Source organism: Nyctibius grandis, chromosome 2 (genome assembly GCF_013368605.1).
Source record: "Nyctibius grandis isolate bNycGra1 chromosome 2, bNycGra1.pri, whole genome shotgun sequence".
Lineage (NCBI taxonomy): Eukaryota > Metazoa > Chordata > Aves > Nyctibiiformes > Nyctibiidae > Nyctibius > Nyctibius grandis.
The window spans coordinates 92,132,230-92,150,034 of NC_090659.1; the positions used below are offsets into that span (position 1 = coordinate 92,132,230).

The 17,805-nt window shown below is 45.0% G+C and overlaps 1 protein-coding gene across 1 annotated transcript in view; it reads left to right on the forward strand.

Annotated features, from left to right (window-relative positions):
- Positions 1-1,828: 1,828 nt before the first annotated feature.
- DGKH (diacylglycerol kinase eta) overlaps positions 1,829-17,805 on the forward strand; it is a 172,970-nt gene continuing 156,993 nt past the window's right edge. Inside the window, 3 exon segments of the mRNA XM_068418755.1 lie at positions 1,829-1,856; positions 1,859-1,884; positions 9,450-9,635. Of these exon segments, the coding sequence (XP_068274856.1) occupies positions 1,829-1,856; positions 1,859-1,884; positions 9,450-9,635 (240 nt within the window).

A 17,805-nucleotide genomic window follows, 5' to 3' on the forward strand; every position in this document is an offset into this window, starting at 1 on the left:
AACTGTTGCTCACCATCAGCTTTAGAAAGCTGTCTTCTGAAAAGCAAAATGCTTTAAGTCATCTTGTTTGCTTCCTTCTGAGGTTACGCTCTTACCATCAAAGCAGTTCATCAACAGACCGCTGATAAACTTATTATCTACAGAAATAGTTCCTTTTTTCTACTGCTGGAAGAAATGCAGCAATTTCGGTTCCTCAAATGAGCTATACTGCTGTGGCACTTCTTCAGGCCTGGCTTAGAGGTACACCATCTTAACTTAATGGGATTTTTCTATCGGCTTAGTTAAATGCATAGATAAGACTTCACTTTTTTTCAGCAATAGTGCTACTTTTTGTAAATTGCCGATGTATTTTGCAAAAACTAGAGTTCAGCTGGCAGCGTGCCATTTTTTGGTATGAAAAAGTTTTAAAAGATGAAGAAAACTAATATGTCTTTAAACAAAACTATTATAAATACAAATTCCTTTCTTCTTTCTTGTGAAATCCAACTCCTTTTCTGATGTTTGCACTTATCAAGTAGATGACCCAGAGATTACTTTTTGTAACCAAGCATAATAGCTGTGAATTCAAAACGGCAGGCTGGAATGAAAAGGAATATAGAAAAATTGGGGTGAAGAACACCATTATTGTGGATGGTGACTGAGCTTAATTTTCTCAGTCCTCTAGTCCTACTTTTTCACTTATCCCGCTGTTCTGCAGCAACAGGGAGAAACAAATGGGTGAAAGTGTTGAGTTTGTAGGAGATACAACATCTACTTGAAGAGTTGTGATACATTGGCTGGTGTTCAAGGGTATGCCAGTAACTAGTAAACTGAGAAGACTGAAGTATACACACTGGGTATTAATAAAAGGCGTGATAGAAAGACAGAGAAATCCTGCTGCTCCATAAGGCAGGCATGGTGGCCCTGGAAATGAAAGGCACCCCGTGTCAGACATGGCCTACACGTCCGTGCTGTCTTTTCCACAGTGGCCATGCCATGCCATGCCCCAACTTCTGCTTGGCTTAAGAGGCTGCCCAAAGTGGGTTAAAACGTGCGGCACCGTGCTCTCAGACCCTTGGTGCGGGGGCAGAGGGCTGCCTCAGCACCAGCACCCTGACCTTGACGCCTCCCAGCCCCCAGAGAGGGCCCGGCTCGGAGCGGAGCGATGCGAGGGGCGCCCCGGGACACCCAGCCGAGCCCGCCGGGGCCGCAGACCCCGCTCTTCGCCCCCGCACCAAGCCGGCAGGGGCGGGCCGGGCCGGGCCGGGGGAGAGGGAAGGAGGCATAACCCCGGCAGGGCATGAGCGGCTCCCGGCGCACCGAGGGGGCTTCCCCCGCCCCGCGCCGCGGGGAGCATCCTCGCACGCCGGCCTCGCCGCGACGCCGACAGCCGAAGAGGCTGTAAACCGGTTTATGCCCAAGGCGATTTGCCCGTAATCCCTTGGGCTTCCCGGGGCGGGGAGTGTGGGGGGGGATGGTTGTGCACGGCGCCCGGGGAGCCCCCGGCGCGGCGCAGCGAGCGAGCAGGGGGCGGCGGGGGCGGGCTCCGCGCCGTGCACCGGAGGACACGGCGGCGGTGATGATGTGAGCGGCGCGGCAGCTGCAGGCCGGCTGCCCCGGGAGCCCGGGCTGAGCCCCGGTGGCCGTGGGAGGGAGAGGGAGGGAGGAGGGCTGGACGGGGCCAGGGAGAAAAAGGAGGGAGCGGGGCCGGGGGTGGGGGGGAGGAAGAGCGGCGCCAGGGGAGCGCTGCCAGCCGGAGGAGCGGCAGGAGGGAGGCGCAGCCCGGCGTAACCTGCCGCGGTGCTCGTCCGTCGCTCTCCCGCGGAGGTAGGGGACCTGCTGCGGGGGGATGGAGGAGCATGGGTACCCTTCCTATAGCGCCGCAGCCCCGCCTGGGAGGAACTGGTAGGTACATGCGTGCTTGCAGTTGCCACAGGCATTTCCTACACCCTTTTCCTGCCTGTATTGTTCAAACGGGGGGGCCGGGCTGTCAACCTTATCGATGCCCCCCCCCCCCCCCCCCCCCCCCACCCCGCTTCCCCTCCTCCGACCCCGCTCCCCGCCAGAGCCCCCGCCGCCGGCTCTTGTCCTGTCCCCGCGGGGAGCGGGCGCGGGGGGGGGGCGGTGGGAGCCTTTCGCCCCCGCCCGTGTCCGGCCATTTGCTGGCGGGCTCGTCTCTCTGAGGGACGGGGAGTTCGTTGTCTTTCTGAGTTTTCACTGCCCGGGTTGAAAGCCTGGGATTAGCACCGAGAGCCTTGCCTCCAACTTTGCCGGGGGCGGGGGGGAGCTGGATGTTGATACCATTAAACGCCGCCTCTTAGCACAGCAAAAGCAACGTGTACAGCGTCGGGAGGCAGTTTTCAGAAAGAGACACTTCCCCCCCCCCCCCCCCCCCCCGCTTCTTCTTCTGTAGCCAGGCTGGGAGCTGCTCCCATCGCAGCAGCAAAGTGGGACGGGGCTGGGGCACCCCGCTGCCTCCCTGCTTTGGGGGGTGCGGGGAAAGTGCCTTCGGGTTGCTACAAAGGGAGGGAGTTGCCCAGACTGTCCGGGAGGAAAGCTGCGGTGCGGTCGCTTTGGGGTTTGTTTAAGCAACTCGGAGACCCTCCTTCCACCCGAAGGAAATCATGTCACCGGCATCCTCAGTGGGTGATAAAATCAGATTTCCCTTTTCAGGGCCGTCTGGTTCCCGCAGTTGGGCTTTTCTCCATTGTGCAAACACACACACACACACATCAGGCAGGGAGGGCTAAAAATAGCCTTTGGGTAGCTGCTTGGGAGACTTCAGGCTATCTCAGAGGTCAAGGCTACTCTGTCTCTGGCACTGAACTTGGCAAGGCAACGTGAAGCATGGACCCATGCCACTGCCAAGCTCCCCTTTAGATGGCTGTGCCGTGTTTTGCTAACTCGTTGTGTTGGTCCAGGGCCCCTGGTTTTACTTGTATACCCAGTTTTCAAGAGCAGCCAGGGGAGAGCGATACTCTCGCTGGCCGGGTCTGCTTGCTCGCAGGGCAGCAGCAGTCCAGCCCTGGAGAGACCCACGGTGAACTAAGTTCACCCCCTTCCCTGTTAGGATTTGTAGCTCTCCCAAATACATTTTTACTAGCCTCATTTTTGTTGTGAAGTTGAACATCCTCCTTCACTGCCCTCTGCAGTCCTCAAGCCCCAGAGCTGCTGCCGGAGATGCAGCTGTGATAGGGAAAACAGCTGTATGCCTGTTCCGGTAACATGGAGCTGACACTGAAAGGATCAGGCAAGGGAAACCCGAGATTTTTGCCTGGAGGGATGAAGACATCGTGGGAAGAAGGTGGCAAAGCTGATTCCCGTGAACGCATTATCCTATTAAACAGTGACATTTAAATTGGCTGCTGTCATCCAAAACTCAGCTGAAACTCGGGAGGCAGATGGATTGCAGCCCCTCCGCTTGGAAATGCGGAGTCCTGGCTGAAGCATCCAGACCTGTTTCCTTCTGTGTGCAGGGCTCAGATAAACAAGGAGCACATCTCTTTTTTTTCCTCCTCCATCTCCCCCTCCCCTCAGTAAGGGACAGGATTTGGGTCATATTTATCATTTCATTGCTGCATTTGTTAAAGATTATATCCGTGAATGCAATTTTAAGGTTAACCACTGCACTGTTTGCCTTTACAAGACTCTAATTTCAGCTAAACCACTAAATCTTTTACCTGGTAACCTGCTGGTAAAATAGATAGTCTTTGTGGCAAAAGCCACATCATTCTTCTTTGTATCTGCTCGTAAGCAGCCTTTTTATTGTAATGGGGGTAAAGGGAGATTTAGGTGAAGAACTGCATGATGAAGGGAAAAAGAAATCCCAGACCTCTCCCTCTCTTTCAAAACACAGAAAAAGAGCAGCAGGATAGGGGAAACTATTTATTGCAGGCTTTGAATGTGTGCAAGTTAATTATCTATGCAAATTGTCAGAAGTCATTGGGAAGCGCTGTTCCTATGGCTGTTCAGAGAAATAACTGACGGACATCAAATGGAGCCACAACTTCTCCTTTGCCTGTCAGGGTTGGACTTGTCTGTGTGCAATTTCAAATTTCTATAAAATCCTTTCCTTAATTCACAGCTCACTTTTGGATGGAAAACCTCTTCCTGACTCCAGTAAGAGTTGCATTACAACCTCCATGATGGAGCTAAATCAAAGTAACAGAAAATGTAAGGCTTATCCTGCATTCTTCCAAGAGAGATTCGGTGGCTTTGTACTCAAAATATACATATGTCTTAACAAAGTTCTAGACCCAACTTTCATATTTCATATGAGACCTGATTCTTGACTTTACCTTTCACTTGAAATGCACAGATGGGTCCTAACATGTTTGCAAAATGATTCTTTATTCTGATGACCTCCACTGGTTTACACCTTTTCACTCTGAAGCATACAACACGCTTTTGTAATCTACAGGTTACAGGATTGCCTTGGCTATTCCCGAAACAGCCACAAGCGTGTAGTTACTCTCTTTAACAGTGGTATGCGTACATTTTGTTATATTTTGACTTCCCCTTTGGTAAGTAAGGAAGCCAGGAAAGACTAAGAACGCTAACTCAATCTGCAGAGGGAGTTGAGACAGGGAGATCTGAAATTAATTTGGTCAGTGTGGGGAGTCCAGTTAAAAACCGTAGTTTATCACTAACCACCAAAATTAGGAAAAATTGGCTAAAATCTTTTAAACATGATGAATAATGCATTTTTAAGCTGACATATATACCACTATTCATGCAGATCCTCTCAGAACAACTTTTTGAGGTGGAGGAAGAAGAAGTATTACTCTTCAGTTTATAGATGCCAAAGTGACCTAGAGAAAAAGAGGTAAATATGCTTCTTATGAAGGGAATCGATATTAGAGCTGGAATCAAATAATGCATTAATCTGCATTATAAACTATAATCTCCAGTGCAGCTAGAGTGCATGTGTATTTGGATTTTTTTCTAAGTTGCATATGCATTTTAGCGACACATATTCTATTATCAGGACTGGATGTGGTTGAGTTCTAATGTTCTCACAGTGCATATGTGTACCCAGCACTTTGGGATTCTTTGAATATAAAGGGCAGATCATCAGCTGATACCAATTGCTGTAGCACAAATGATGTCAGCGGAGCTGTTTTGTATCAGTTGAGCATCTCCCTTTAAATGCCAACCTTTCTTTACGCTTTTCACCAGTCTTCCCTTGCTTCAGTTAGGAAATTTAAGGCAATTACTAAGAAGCATGAAATTGAGTATGTTAAATGAAAGACATAGTACATGCAAGTATTGTATGTGTTTTTTATGGCTGCTTATAGCCCCATATTCTTCAAGAGCCTGACGCGTAGTCTAGTGGTACCATTTGTACCACGGTATTCACAGCTGTATTCATTGAGCTGAAATGTGATATTCAGTATTTCTCATATCACAGAATCACAGAATCAACCAGGTTGGAAGAGACCTCAGGGATCATCGAGTCCAACCGTTGCCCTGACACCACCCTGTCAAATAGACCATGGCACTAAGTGCCATGTCCAGTCTTTTCTTAAACACATCCAGAGATGGTGATTCCACCACCTCCCTGGGCAGCCCATTCCAATGTCTAATAACCCCTTCTGAAAAGAAATTCTTCCTAATGTCCAACCTGAACCTCCCCTGGCGAAGCTTGAGGCTGTGTCCTCTTGTCCTATCGCTAGTTGCCCGGGAGAAGAGGCCGACTCCCACTTCACTACAACCTCCCTTCAGGTAGTTGTAGACTGCAATAAGGTCACCTCTGAGCCTCCTCTTCTCCAGGCTAAACAACCCCAGCTCCCTCAGCCGTTCCAGTTGACATTGATCACCTGGAGGAATTTCAGCTGTGAGGGGAAGGGATGGAAGTCAAGTTGGCAGTCCTTATTGAGGCAAATTTTCGTGGCTATCTATCTTAGGCAGCTTTACCTGGGTAAAGGCTGGATCTGGACCCTGATTATCTATTAATACCTCTGAGAAGCAGAACAAGTGGAAATGGTGAGATCTTTAAAACTTGTCTTTGTGCATGAACAACATATATGTTTGTAGAAACGACTTTGTATGCTAACACAAATGAATAACTCGGGTACTTTCAGCAACACTTAGCACTTGCTTAGTTTCTCTGTTTTGAAGAACTCTGTACACATTAGCTGACTACGGATTTTTAGAGCCCGTAATTTTACAGATTCCACAATGTACTTCGCAGAAACCATATTCTCATTGAACTGTACTTGCAGGACATTTCCTATCATTTGCAGATTTAGGTCATTACTACTAAAATCTTCACATTAAGTGATCTGAGAGAACGTTCCTAGTACTTAAATTTTTTTTCATAGCACTCTGAAGTTTATCAAGATATGACGGAAGAGACTCGCTTGGAAGTGAAAGGCTGATGCATTCCCTCCTTGTAACCCAGTTTCTGTGTTTGGGCAGTCAGGAGAGAGGAAGATCACGACGGAGTAGCCCACGCGAGGATGCATGATGCCCTCTGCATGGTGCAGAAAGTGCACAGAAGCTAGGGCTGATAGTTAAGCTCTGAAGGTGAACAGAAGTTGAAGAATTGTAGTTACTGCCCATTTCACCTACAGATAGTCTTTTACCAGCTTTTACGTATTTGAGATGAAATCTAGTGAAGGAAATCTGAGCTGTCTATACAGATACCTAAGGGGATCTCCAGCTCCTCTGGAGCTTGCACTGTAATAGCCATCAGATGTCATGGGAGCTGTTATATTTAAAACCCAAATTATTAACTTGTTTCTATTTTTCCATGTAACATATGATGAAACAATGTATTTACATCCATTGCTAAATGGTCCAACATTTTCTAAAATTCAAGAAGAGGTTTTAAATTAGCTTGCAGTGTAACCAATCGTGAAAGCGGTTTGAAAAAAAACAGATCAGTGTCTTGCTCTGGAAGACACTGGTGCTGTGTGTTCATGATTCCGAAACTTCAGTGGAAGGCTGTTTTTGGAAATACACTTTAACCACATACTGTTTTTAGGACTGAGGTCTAAATGTGTAAGGAACAAGCAACCAGATGATGTTTTATTAAAAAAAACCCAAAGGTGCAAATTTGGGGTCATCAGTAGAGTCAACTTCATGATCTCCCTGAGTTCAAACGTCCTAATCCCAGATTACAATTTGTGTGCCTTTCCCCCTTGCTGTCTCGTCTCTCCTTTTCAACTGAATTTGTAAAGGTATTTTCTGTGGGTGAAACATCTACTTGCAAACAGTTTTGCACGTAACTTTGCCCAGGATCCTAGTCCTGTGATACAAATACATGGCAGTCACATGCACTGATATTTTGAATGCTTTTTTAGTATGGGAACAAATTTAACAGTAACTCATGTTGTTCAGCTAGCGCTGTTTAATTCAGTTGAATTAAATGGAGTTAGTCAGTCTTGCCAGCGTGCTGTTCACACTAAGTGTTCCTCACATCACAGTCACAATTACATGTAATACATGTTAGCATTAATTAGCAAACTCTTTCTTGTCGTCCTCTTGCAATGTGCAGTTGTCATTTACCTTCAAACGACTCAAGGAATTGCAGTGAGGTGTGTTCTGGCATAATTTGCTATTCCTGAAATTAAGGTGGAGAAGAAGAAGAAAGGAGGACGGAAAGAACAAGTGTCCATAAACTTTGCTCTTAACCTATATTTCTTCCCAGCTGTTCCCTAAATTAATTCACTGAGAGCCGTACATACTTGTGCGTGCCCAAGTTTGATCCTATGCTTTTGAAAAAGGAGAGCTCTCTCTCAGGTGAGGAGTGAGACAAGAGAGAGTCATCCCTTAGTTTCACAATTAGCCTGTAAGAAAAAGGGACTATATGAGAACTTCATCTATTTTGAGATGTGGTATTAATGGTAGGATTTAGGCCTTATTATTATTCTAATAGAGAATATAGGTAATATGATCAAAATTTCTTTAAAATATAACTTAGTAGAAATTTTGACATTTTTAATATAACTTTTGACAATTTTTTTTAATATAACTTAATAGAAGCGGTTCTATGTGGAGGAGAGCACTAGAATCTCATTTGAAGTACCTGATGCAGTAACACAGAAATAAGATACAAGGCTTCATGGAAATATTTAATTTCACCTACTACAGATAAGTCCCAATAAAAGAAATGGGATACTCCGGAGTGTACGCAATTAAGATCGTGGCAAGGTGTCTACACTATGGATTTATTTTTGTTTCTCATTAACTGCTTTGTATTTACGTACTGCAGCATTATATTAGCATATTAAGAGATGTCAGTTCCCTTTCTAGAAATATAAATAGAATTGTGGGAATATAGAAGCCACAAGTATTGATTGCTTTCTTATGTTTAATCCGGTCCATGCAGCTAAGAGTTGTGTCTTTTATTTAGTATTGCTGTGATTTAAATGCTTATTTTGAACACTGACTACATGCAAGCCACAATAATTTTGAAGTCCCACAATTCAGAACATGTGGTGACATTTCGAGATCGTGTGAGCTGCCAGATCTGAGATTAAAAGGGAAAACTGACCCTTTCTTTCCCCAAAATTAAAGGTTCCTCTTTTACAAAGACAAAAATGGAGTAATAAGAAAATTAAACTAAGAGAAGAAAACAACTGGAAAACAATGTATACATTTGCCTAAATTGTCCGATGCTTTGACGTTGAAGGATACCGTGGGATTAACTGGTTGGAAGTGTGGATAAGGAACCCAATTGCATGGGGTGCCATCCATCCAGTCCCCAAAAGACATCGTGTGCTCCCACGGGCGGGCACCACAGCCGTGGCCGGACAGCGCGTGGGAAGGCCGCCCGCCTGCAGAGCCGGACGGTTTCGCTGTGCTGGCGTGAAACGTTTAGAACTTGGCTCCCCACCTCCCACTGATGGGCACCTGGTTTTACAAAGCCCACGGTGGGGTTTAGTGAGGGGTGCGAACGGAAGGAGCTCGGATACCAGGGGGCCGCTCTCTGCCCGTGCCTCGTCCCACCTCCCGAACCACGCGGGACTCTCTTCACGCGGGCGCGGCGGGGCGCGGCGGGACGCGGCGACGTCCCGGGAGGCCCAGGCAGGTGTGCGGGGAGCCGGGGGCCCTCTCCACCCGCCTTCGTCTGTTTCGCCCCTCGGACTCACCCCGCCGCCCCGGCGCTCACCTGCGGCACGACCCAGCCCCGAGCCGGCCCGGCCGGCGGGGCGGCACCGCCACCGCCCGGCGCCCCCTGGAGCCGGCGGCCGCTCCGGGCGGCTCCCCGGGGGCAGGGGCGCACGGGGCTGGGCGCGCAGGCGGCCCTTCTCTGTCAGTAGGGGGCGGCGGAAGATGGCGGCAGGGCGGTGCGCTCCGCTCCGCCAGCTCCCGGCTCCCTCCCCGCCGCCCCACCGCCTCCGTCTCCTCCTCCCCGCACCGCCTCTTTCCCCACCCTCCCGTGCCGCCTCCTCCTCCTCCCCGGGGAGGGGAGCGGCAGCGGCCGCCCTGGCTGAGCCGGGCTGTGTGCTCTCTTTCGGCAGGAGTCCGGGAAGATGGCCGGGGCCGAGGCGGGGATGAGCGGCGCCGGGATCCCGCAGCAGCCCCAGCCCCAAGCCCCGGCGGCGGCGGCGGGGCCGGCGGACGAGTCGTCGGACAGCGAAGGGGAGCACGAGGGCCCCCAGAAACTCATCCGGAAAGTGTCCACCTCGGGCCAGATCCGCAGCAAGGTAAGGGGGGCAGGAGCCGGCGAGCCCCGCTGCCTCTGGGGCAAGTTTCTCCATTCCCATCCTAGAGCGGGGCCAGCCCGGAGCCGGGGGCGGCTGCTGCATCCCGCCCGCATCCCCGGGAGCGGCGGCGGGGGTGGGTGTGTGTGAGGCAGCCGTGCCTCTTCCTTCCTTCCCTCTCCCTTCCTCCCCGTCCAGCTGTTGCGTCCACATCTGTCCCCGGCTGGCAGGAAGAGCCCCCCGGAGCGGCGGGGCTCCGCGGGGCCGGAGGGGAAGCCGCCTGCCCCGGCAGCCGCCCTGCCCTGCGTCCTGGGTGTGGGGGAAGCGGCGGGCTGCCTCCCTCCGGCTCCTCTTCCTCGGCGGCGGGCACCGCTGCCGCGGCGATCCCGCCCTGCCTCCCCTCGCCACAGCGCGGCTGGGCTGTTTCGGCGAGCCCTTCCTCACCAACTTTCCTTCTCCCCTCCCGCTCCCCGTCTCCTTCCCCCCCTGGTCCCGGGGGGCCGCCGCCGGAGCGGCAGGCAGGGAGCCCGCGGTGGCACATCGGAGTCCCGTTCGGGAGCGGGAGTGCCGCGAAGGCGGGAGAGGCAGTTTCCAGTTTGAAAGGCACCTCGCGGGACAGGAGTTAAACTTCTGTACATCCTCGCCCGTGGGGCTGGATGCGTAAAGCAGCTGTCAAAATTTCAGGTTAATGCAGTTTTTTTTTTTTGGCTGGCTCGCGCTGTCAAAGTCATGCTGGTGGAATTAACTTTTTGATGGATGGTGTATTTACATCGTGTTTTTTTTTCTGTAAAATGAATTTCAACAAGCATGCATTTAAAAGTAAGAAAATAATGAAACCTGACTTACTTTCTGTGTTGAAGGTTCCCATGACTTCTTGCAAAGTGTGATCCACATTCAGTGATGGGGTCTGCACAAAATCCCCTTAGGGAGTGCTTATACGTGCAGTGACATTAAGACCAGGGCTTTTGCTGTAAGCATCTGGTTTGTGGGGCAAAGTGAGTCCATGCAGGCCCAGACAGATCACACTTATGCTTTGGTTTCTACACAATAGGTCATGTGGTGTTGTTTCCTTTACAGAGCACCCATTAAAGTCAGTAGAGAGCTGTTTGTGGAGTCCTGTCAGATTGTGGTTGTTCTTCCCCTGAGCTTTCGCTGCACACACTATGTCCAAAGGGCAGCCGCCTTTAAACAGAAAGCATTGGGTGTTAAACAGTAGCGTTATCCCATTATGTGAGGTGGAAAGCAATTTTTTCCTGAAACCTCCTAAACATGGTGTGTCAGCCCATTTTATTGCTAGATGTTAATTTTGTGTTTGCAGATATTAGGCATGGCTGAAGGGTTACTCTAGTAAATAATACACAGCTATTGCATCGTGTTGAAAACAGTCCTACACAAGCTTTCAGCTTTAACACCACTGTGGTGGTCTTCAAAATGTTTTACAAGTGACAAAATATGATGCTCTGTTAGCTGTAGTGGAGTTAAATGTATTCGAGGGTTTGCAGTCATAGAGGTTGATACTTGCGTAAGGAAAACGTGTGAATTATGAACGTTACTGAAACAGGTTTGTGAGCATGAGATCCCAGCCAATTCTTACCAACTGTTACGGGCTGGTGTGATGTTCTGTGTCTGAGGGCTGTGAATGAATGCAAAGCTGGGATCGCCTGAAGTTCTAAGACAACTCCGCAAGTGATGCTTTTGCTTATCTTAGTTTGCGTCTTGGTTCTATTTCTGTGAATCGAATATATATAGGAAAAAACTGTCTACTGACATAATTGGAGTCATAAAATGTTGCTTTACTGGTTGCAACTTAGAATAATATGCAACCTCAAATAAATATCTTTTTTTCCTTTTAATTAAAAGTGATATATCTTTGTTAAAGATGAGACCCATGTTAAATAATTCAGTAGCACTTTATTTTATAACTCACAATGCATTATTTAAAAGTAGCTATATTTAGACAGACAACTCCCATTTAGTTTAAGGGTGTTGTATGTTTGCTGTTGTAGTAGTTGGTGATCAGTGGTTACATGAAACCACTAGAGCAAGGAACATCAGGGAGCTGCTCTTTTACCCGGCCAGTCCCTTTCATTCAAATTAGATTTGTTAAGCTTCGCTTACTTGGTGAATGTGTTTGTAAGCTAAGGTTTTAATTAAATGGATTGGGTTTGTCTTACAACTAAGAATAGACTTTTGAAAGAACCCAAAACATGTATGTTACATTTATCATTGACACTTGCGGGCTGTTTAATGCTGTGCTGTTTTCCTCCGGAGGTTGCTTATATACGTACTTGGAACATTTCAGCAACGTGGTATTGATTCCTTAGCTTAGAAATATATCCAAAAGTCTCTGATGGTAATTGTTTTTATTTTACTTAAGGAAGATGCTATTTTTAGATGTTTTGGTACAGTTGATCATTTATGAAAGCTACCATATGGTGATACTTTGCAGACAGAATCATTCAGGAGTGGATTTTTTTTTTACCCTGTATATAATAAGATTTAGCAAATGTATGTGTGAGCAAACCCCTTTCACTAGCACAAACGTAAGTCTGAAGATTTCTAACACCTGTAGTGCTCAAATGGAGTTTTGAAGCTTCACCCGCTTCTTCCTAAATAAAAACAATTAATTATTTGGCTGGGGGCAAAGGGTGAAAAACAGAGTGGGAAAATGAAAAAATAAGAATACTATATTGGTAGCTATAATTACACTGAAGTTCATTGCTTATTTGTGATACTCTTATCATACACTTAGTGTTCTACTCAGAAATCTGTTGTCCAGTTTTACCACCCCTTGCCCATGTTGAATAGCAATTTCCTCTGCAAACTGCGTGCTTGATTTCAGTGGAACTACTTTTACAGTAAATTGCTACGAGAAACGGATGGGTGATAGGGCCAGATGTTTATGTAACTTCTATTATGGGTGTATTTTTAGTTTATGCATATGTATTCCTCAAATTTTTAGAGTACTTTAAAGGCACGTCCGTGTCAAAATACGGCCATTATTAATTCCCCCAAACAGAAAACTTGAAGATCAACATGTTTTGGTGTCTGCAAGCCTGAGGAGGAGTGAACAAGTTGCGGTGCAAAGGTCGAAAATATTCTTTGGGCCAATACCTTGTTTGTACCTAGGAGCTGTTCACCCCATACTTGGTTGTAGGGTGACACTGTAGCAGTAGGTGTCTTTAGGGGAGTCAGGACCAAAATTAATTAATTAATACTTCTGTGAGATTAAAGCCAGCATCTTTAAACCTCATCCTGGAAGCTGTTGCAGCTGTGGAGCTTGTGTGTGTTCCCTGGAGGAAAAGCAAGGGAATAAACAGGTGGTGGGTGCCCTGTGAGGTTCAAGCAGTTTTGAGGCGAAATCCCTGATGGAGAATGGTGAAACAATTCCTGGCTTTACTATGTCTACCCACAGTTCCCCCCTCCACCCTGAGACCTGAATATTTAGTTCACAAGTGTCTTGGTAAAAACAGTTTTTACCACATCATACATTTTATTTTTATGAGGACTTTGAGAGACTGTAGTGAGACAGTTTTGAAGCAGTATATGTGATGATGTACAAACAGTGTTATATTGCGGACTTAAGTTGTGGAAAGTTCTCCGTGCCTCTGCGTTAAACTTGGCTTCCTAACGTTTGAAGATGCTGGTTAAGACAGGCAGCGTTGGTGCCTTTCTTAAATGAAACAGATGACTTCAGTTCTTTGTGGCTGCAGCCTGAAAACTGCCAGTTGTCAGCTCGGTTGTAGTTTCTTTAAAGTTAATCACTGTAGTGTAAAGTACATTCCTTAGATATATGGGCTTGCTTCAGTTCTTTATAGCTGTGACCTATCGAGAAGGGAAGGTTCAAATCAGAGCTGACACTTTCTATCTTTAAATTCTGCTCATCTGGGGGCAAGCACAATATTGATGAATGAAATGGTCCCTGGATACTTGGAAGTAGAGTCGTCAGATGAGCACAGTTGCAGTCCCTACTCTTGTCTTGAGTACTCTCTGCTAAAAAGTGGATGTGAAGAAAAGCACTTTCATTGCTGACCTGGCTTCCTACTTTAATGGGTCCATGTGCAGTTAATGGGAAAGCTCTGCTGGATACGTGTTTTGCTCTCAAATCTCCAATTGGGTATCTGGCCTGTGTTTATTTTTAGATGAAGCAGACGTTCTGGAGCAGAAAGTGTAAATCAGGAAATGCAAGAAAAATAGGGTGTATTGAGCGAGATAAATACACTTGTAATGTATCCGGGAGAATGGTTTCTTCTCCTTCACCCCCAGTGGTTTTTGTTAGTAATGAAATTACTGTAACGTGGGAGATGTTCTGATACACGGATGTGTTATAATTAGTGGAGATGATACAGTGTTGTTTAGTTAAATGGCAAGACTTGTTACTAGAATTATCTTATCTGGGGTCTTAATATAATTCTTTTAGATATCCTAAATCATTATGGAGTAATAAAACTAAATTCATTAAATTCCCCACTGTGTTTTTATTGGCCTTAGGGAATAACATCAGCCATTTAGGAACTGAGCCTTCAAAAAGTTTCTAACCTCTTCCATATGGTGACATTTGACAGTGCCAAGTCCCAGTAGTCACTTCCTGTTTGTTTCTGGTATACGTTTCTCTCCGATTACCATAGCTTGTTAATTCACCTAGATGTAAAGTACTGTGGTTGATAGCGACGTTAGAATTCATGAACATCATTCTCTGCAATGTAATCTTCTTTTTGTAGCTTTGATGGTTCCTGATTTACTCAGCTAAGTAGTGGTTGAGTCCTTTCTGTTAAGGAAACATGATTTTTATGTACCAGAAGTTCTCAGGAGTATGCCACGGTAGCAAATTTAACCCCATCAGGGATCCTGTATGTGCATTAGGAATGTCTGAATCTGCACAGCTTCAAAATGCATTGTAATTTGCAATTTATTTTGCAATGGCAGTAACACGTATAGTGTCACTAAACTTTATTGTTGTGTTTACACAGCATGGGGCAGAACTAAAGTGACCAAGTGCATAGAAATCGTCCTCAAGTTCTTGGCACCTGGCACAGAGCCTGCAGAAAAGACTGAAGGGTGCTGCGGGATATCTGTTTGCAATGTTTGTATTTTCCATCATTTTTGCTCTGCAATTAAATTAATTGTTCAGTGCATGCACTGTATATCCATCCTTAGTAAAATATTTCACTAACTTTTTTTCACAACTGTTGTAAAATCTCTCACAAATTTGATTCCTGCCCCCCATCGTGGGGTCTTTAACCTAATTTTTAAGTGAAATATTCAGAATCAGTTCGTGACTGCATGCTTCTGATACATGCAGATGCACACACATGCATGCACAGAGTAATACATTTAAGGTTTCATGTACACATATATTATTTAGTTCTAGAGTAGGTCTGGACTAAGCAAACCAGTTTTTAGCGTGAAATGGTGTGCAATATTTATTGCTTCTCATACTTGCAGTATCTCTACATAAGCTTTCAAAAAAGGGTCCATTAATTGAAGATTTCAGCCACAGACATGATAGTTTTGGGAAGTTAAAAATGACTGAACTCCCTATGTAGAAGTGAGCAGGCTTAGAATGGAAAGAGTTACACTATTTAAGGCACAGTGGTCATTACCACTCCAAATCCCGAGACATGTTTGTATAAAACTGAAATGAAATCTGCTAAGGCATTTTAGTGATGCATGTATTGGCAAAGCTTAAATTGCTAGCTAAGTACCAGAAACGAGGAGCTTGTAACATTTTTCAATAGATATTTCTAATCAAGTCTTCAAAGAAAACGTTGGTTTTGGTCTTTTTTTTTTCTTTCTTTCTGGAATCTTTAAAGGATTAATTCTATTTTGTACTGAAAAATAGCAAGAATTATACTTTTTTATTTCCCCCAGCCAGCTGGTGAGCTGTGAATGTGAAAAAAGACAAGAAAATCACACTCTTATCTTTAATATAAGAGTTTTTGATTGTTTTGTGTTTTGTTCCAAGGAGCTAGGGAATGCTTTTCTGCCAAAAAGATCAGGTGAAACACATTGAGCTTCTTGTTTAGTTTAGAGAGAATTTCTGGTTTTACGAAGCACAAAAAGAGACTAATTCAAGGATAAATGACAAATGGGAATCCCTTTCTGAGATGCGTTATCTTGTGAACTTCATGCGCACAGTCCTGAAGACACAGCCGTGCCAGAGCTGAAGAAAGGACTATTCTATAGCTGGGTCTTTATCCATGTAAGGCTATATAGATAATTTGTGGGCATTCTGAATTGTTTCCAACAGTTACATCATAATCCGAGATGCAAGACTGCTGTATGACTGCTGTATGACTGCTGTATGACTGCTGTATGACTAGCTGGACTAGCCAAGTTAATTTGGATATCTGTATCAGAATATGTAGAATTACGGTGCTTTTGTAGTAGTGATCACAAGAATAGTCTGTCTGGCTATCACAAAGCCTTTATCTGAAGGGAAATACTGAATCCTCTTGACTTACTGAAGATAATAAAAGGCAGCTTAGACCAATGTTCTTGCTCTGGAATGCTCCCAAAGGCTAAGTTTTTTTTTTTTTTGTTTTGTTTTGTTTTTTTTTTGTTTTTTTTTTGTGTTTTTTTTTGGGGGGTGTGGTTTTTGTTTGTTTTTTTGGTTGTTTTTTTGTGTGTGTTTTTGTTTGTTTTTTTGTTTGTTTTTTTTTTTGTTTGTTTTTTTGTTTGTTTTTTTTGTTTGTTTTTTTGTTTGTTTTTTGTTTGTTTTTTTGTTTGTTTTTTGTTTGTTTGTTTTTGTTTGTTTGTTTGGTTGTTTTTTTTTCCAAACAACGTTACTCTCATCTTCTTTGAACTCTGACCAACCATGCTTCTGGTAAGGTATCTATAGAACAACATAAGTAGTCTGGAGACCTCAAAATCTAAGCGCAGCAAGAAGGTAATGTGAAGTGTTGCGTGTTTGTGTGTGGGTTCGTTGAAGCTCAGAATACGGAGTTTTAGATATAAGAGTGCTTCTGTAGTCATTCTGGTATTCTGGATGTTTTCCTCTGACAGGGATAATTAAGACACAATTTGGTGTCGTGTGCAGGTAGTTCAGTAGCTCGTGTACAGAGGAATCACAAGACCAATATTTTGTTCTTGTTGGCCATTAGGTTTTTGAGATTCCTTATAGTTATTTGTAATGTAGGTGGATGTGATGTTATAAAGTTATTGACAGCATGGCTAGCTTTGTTAATTTTTTTTCAGTTTGATACTTTGGTACCTGGACTTTGTCTTTTATGGAGAGAGGTGACTCTTTCACTTTTGTATTTGCCTCTGCCTTATATTACAGTTTTATCCTTTCCCCTTCTGCCTCCAGAAAGTAAGTTGCATTCTCCAAAATCTTCTTTTAAAAACCTGAGAACAGGCAACTAAATAATAGTGCAGTAACCATAGCTGTATTATACGAAGTTCAAGCCACAACTCTCAGTTTGCTAGCAATGGCAAAAAAAGCCTAGCTTGGGGGCATCCATAACTTATATCCTCCACATGATAATAAAAAGAAACATCATTCTTTCTTAATGTAAACATTGCATTTATCACAGCAAACAAGCTTAATGCTGACCCAAAATAAGTATTATTTCATTGATATGCTAAAAATAAGACCACTGCATTAGATGCTATTTAAAATGAAATGAGAGATTTGTTCTAGTAAAACATTTAAGCACATACTGAAACACTTCTGTAGTCCTGTACACTTTATTACTTCTTAAAATTAAGCTGGTGCTTAAGTGCTTGTTGGATGTGGGCCATAAAAATTTTGTACACGAAGTCAGAATTGTAGTTGACTTAAAACTTTTACCATGTAGGAATTATCCTGATATATTGCACAATTATGAAGAAAGAGCAAGTAATTATTTTTTCCAGCTAAGTTTTTCATTTGATTAATGTTCCTGTTTAGGAATATTTCACTGTTTAGATACTGAAAGCACAATAACAAAAACCTGAGCTATACTCCTGTGAGAGTTAACGTTATTGTAATGAATTCGGCAAGGTTTTACACTTGATGAGAATTTATTTGTTTATTAGATGGGAGGCATGAGATTTATGATGATCTGGAGCATTCATTTCCTTGCCTTTAAATGTTTGGGGTTTGCAAATGGTGTGAGATCGCGCTATGTTATTGTCACTTAGCAACCTTAATAGGATTTTGAAGCTGAATAGTAGCTTGTGGGTGGTGAGT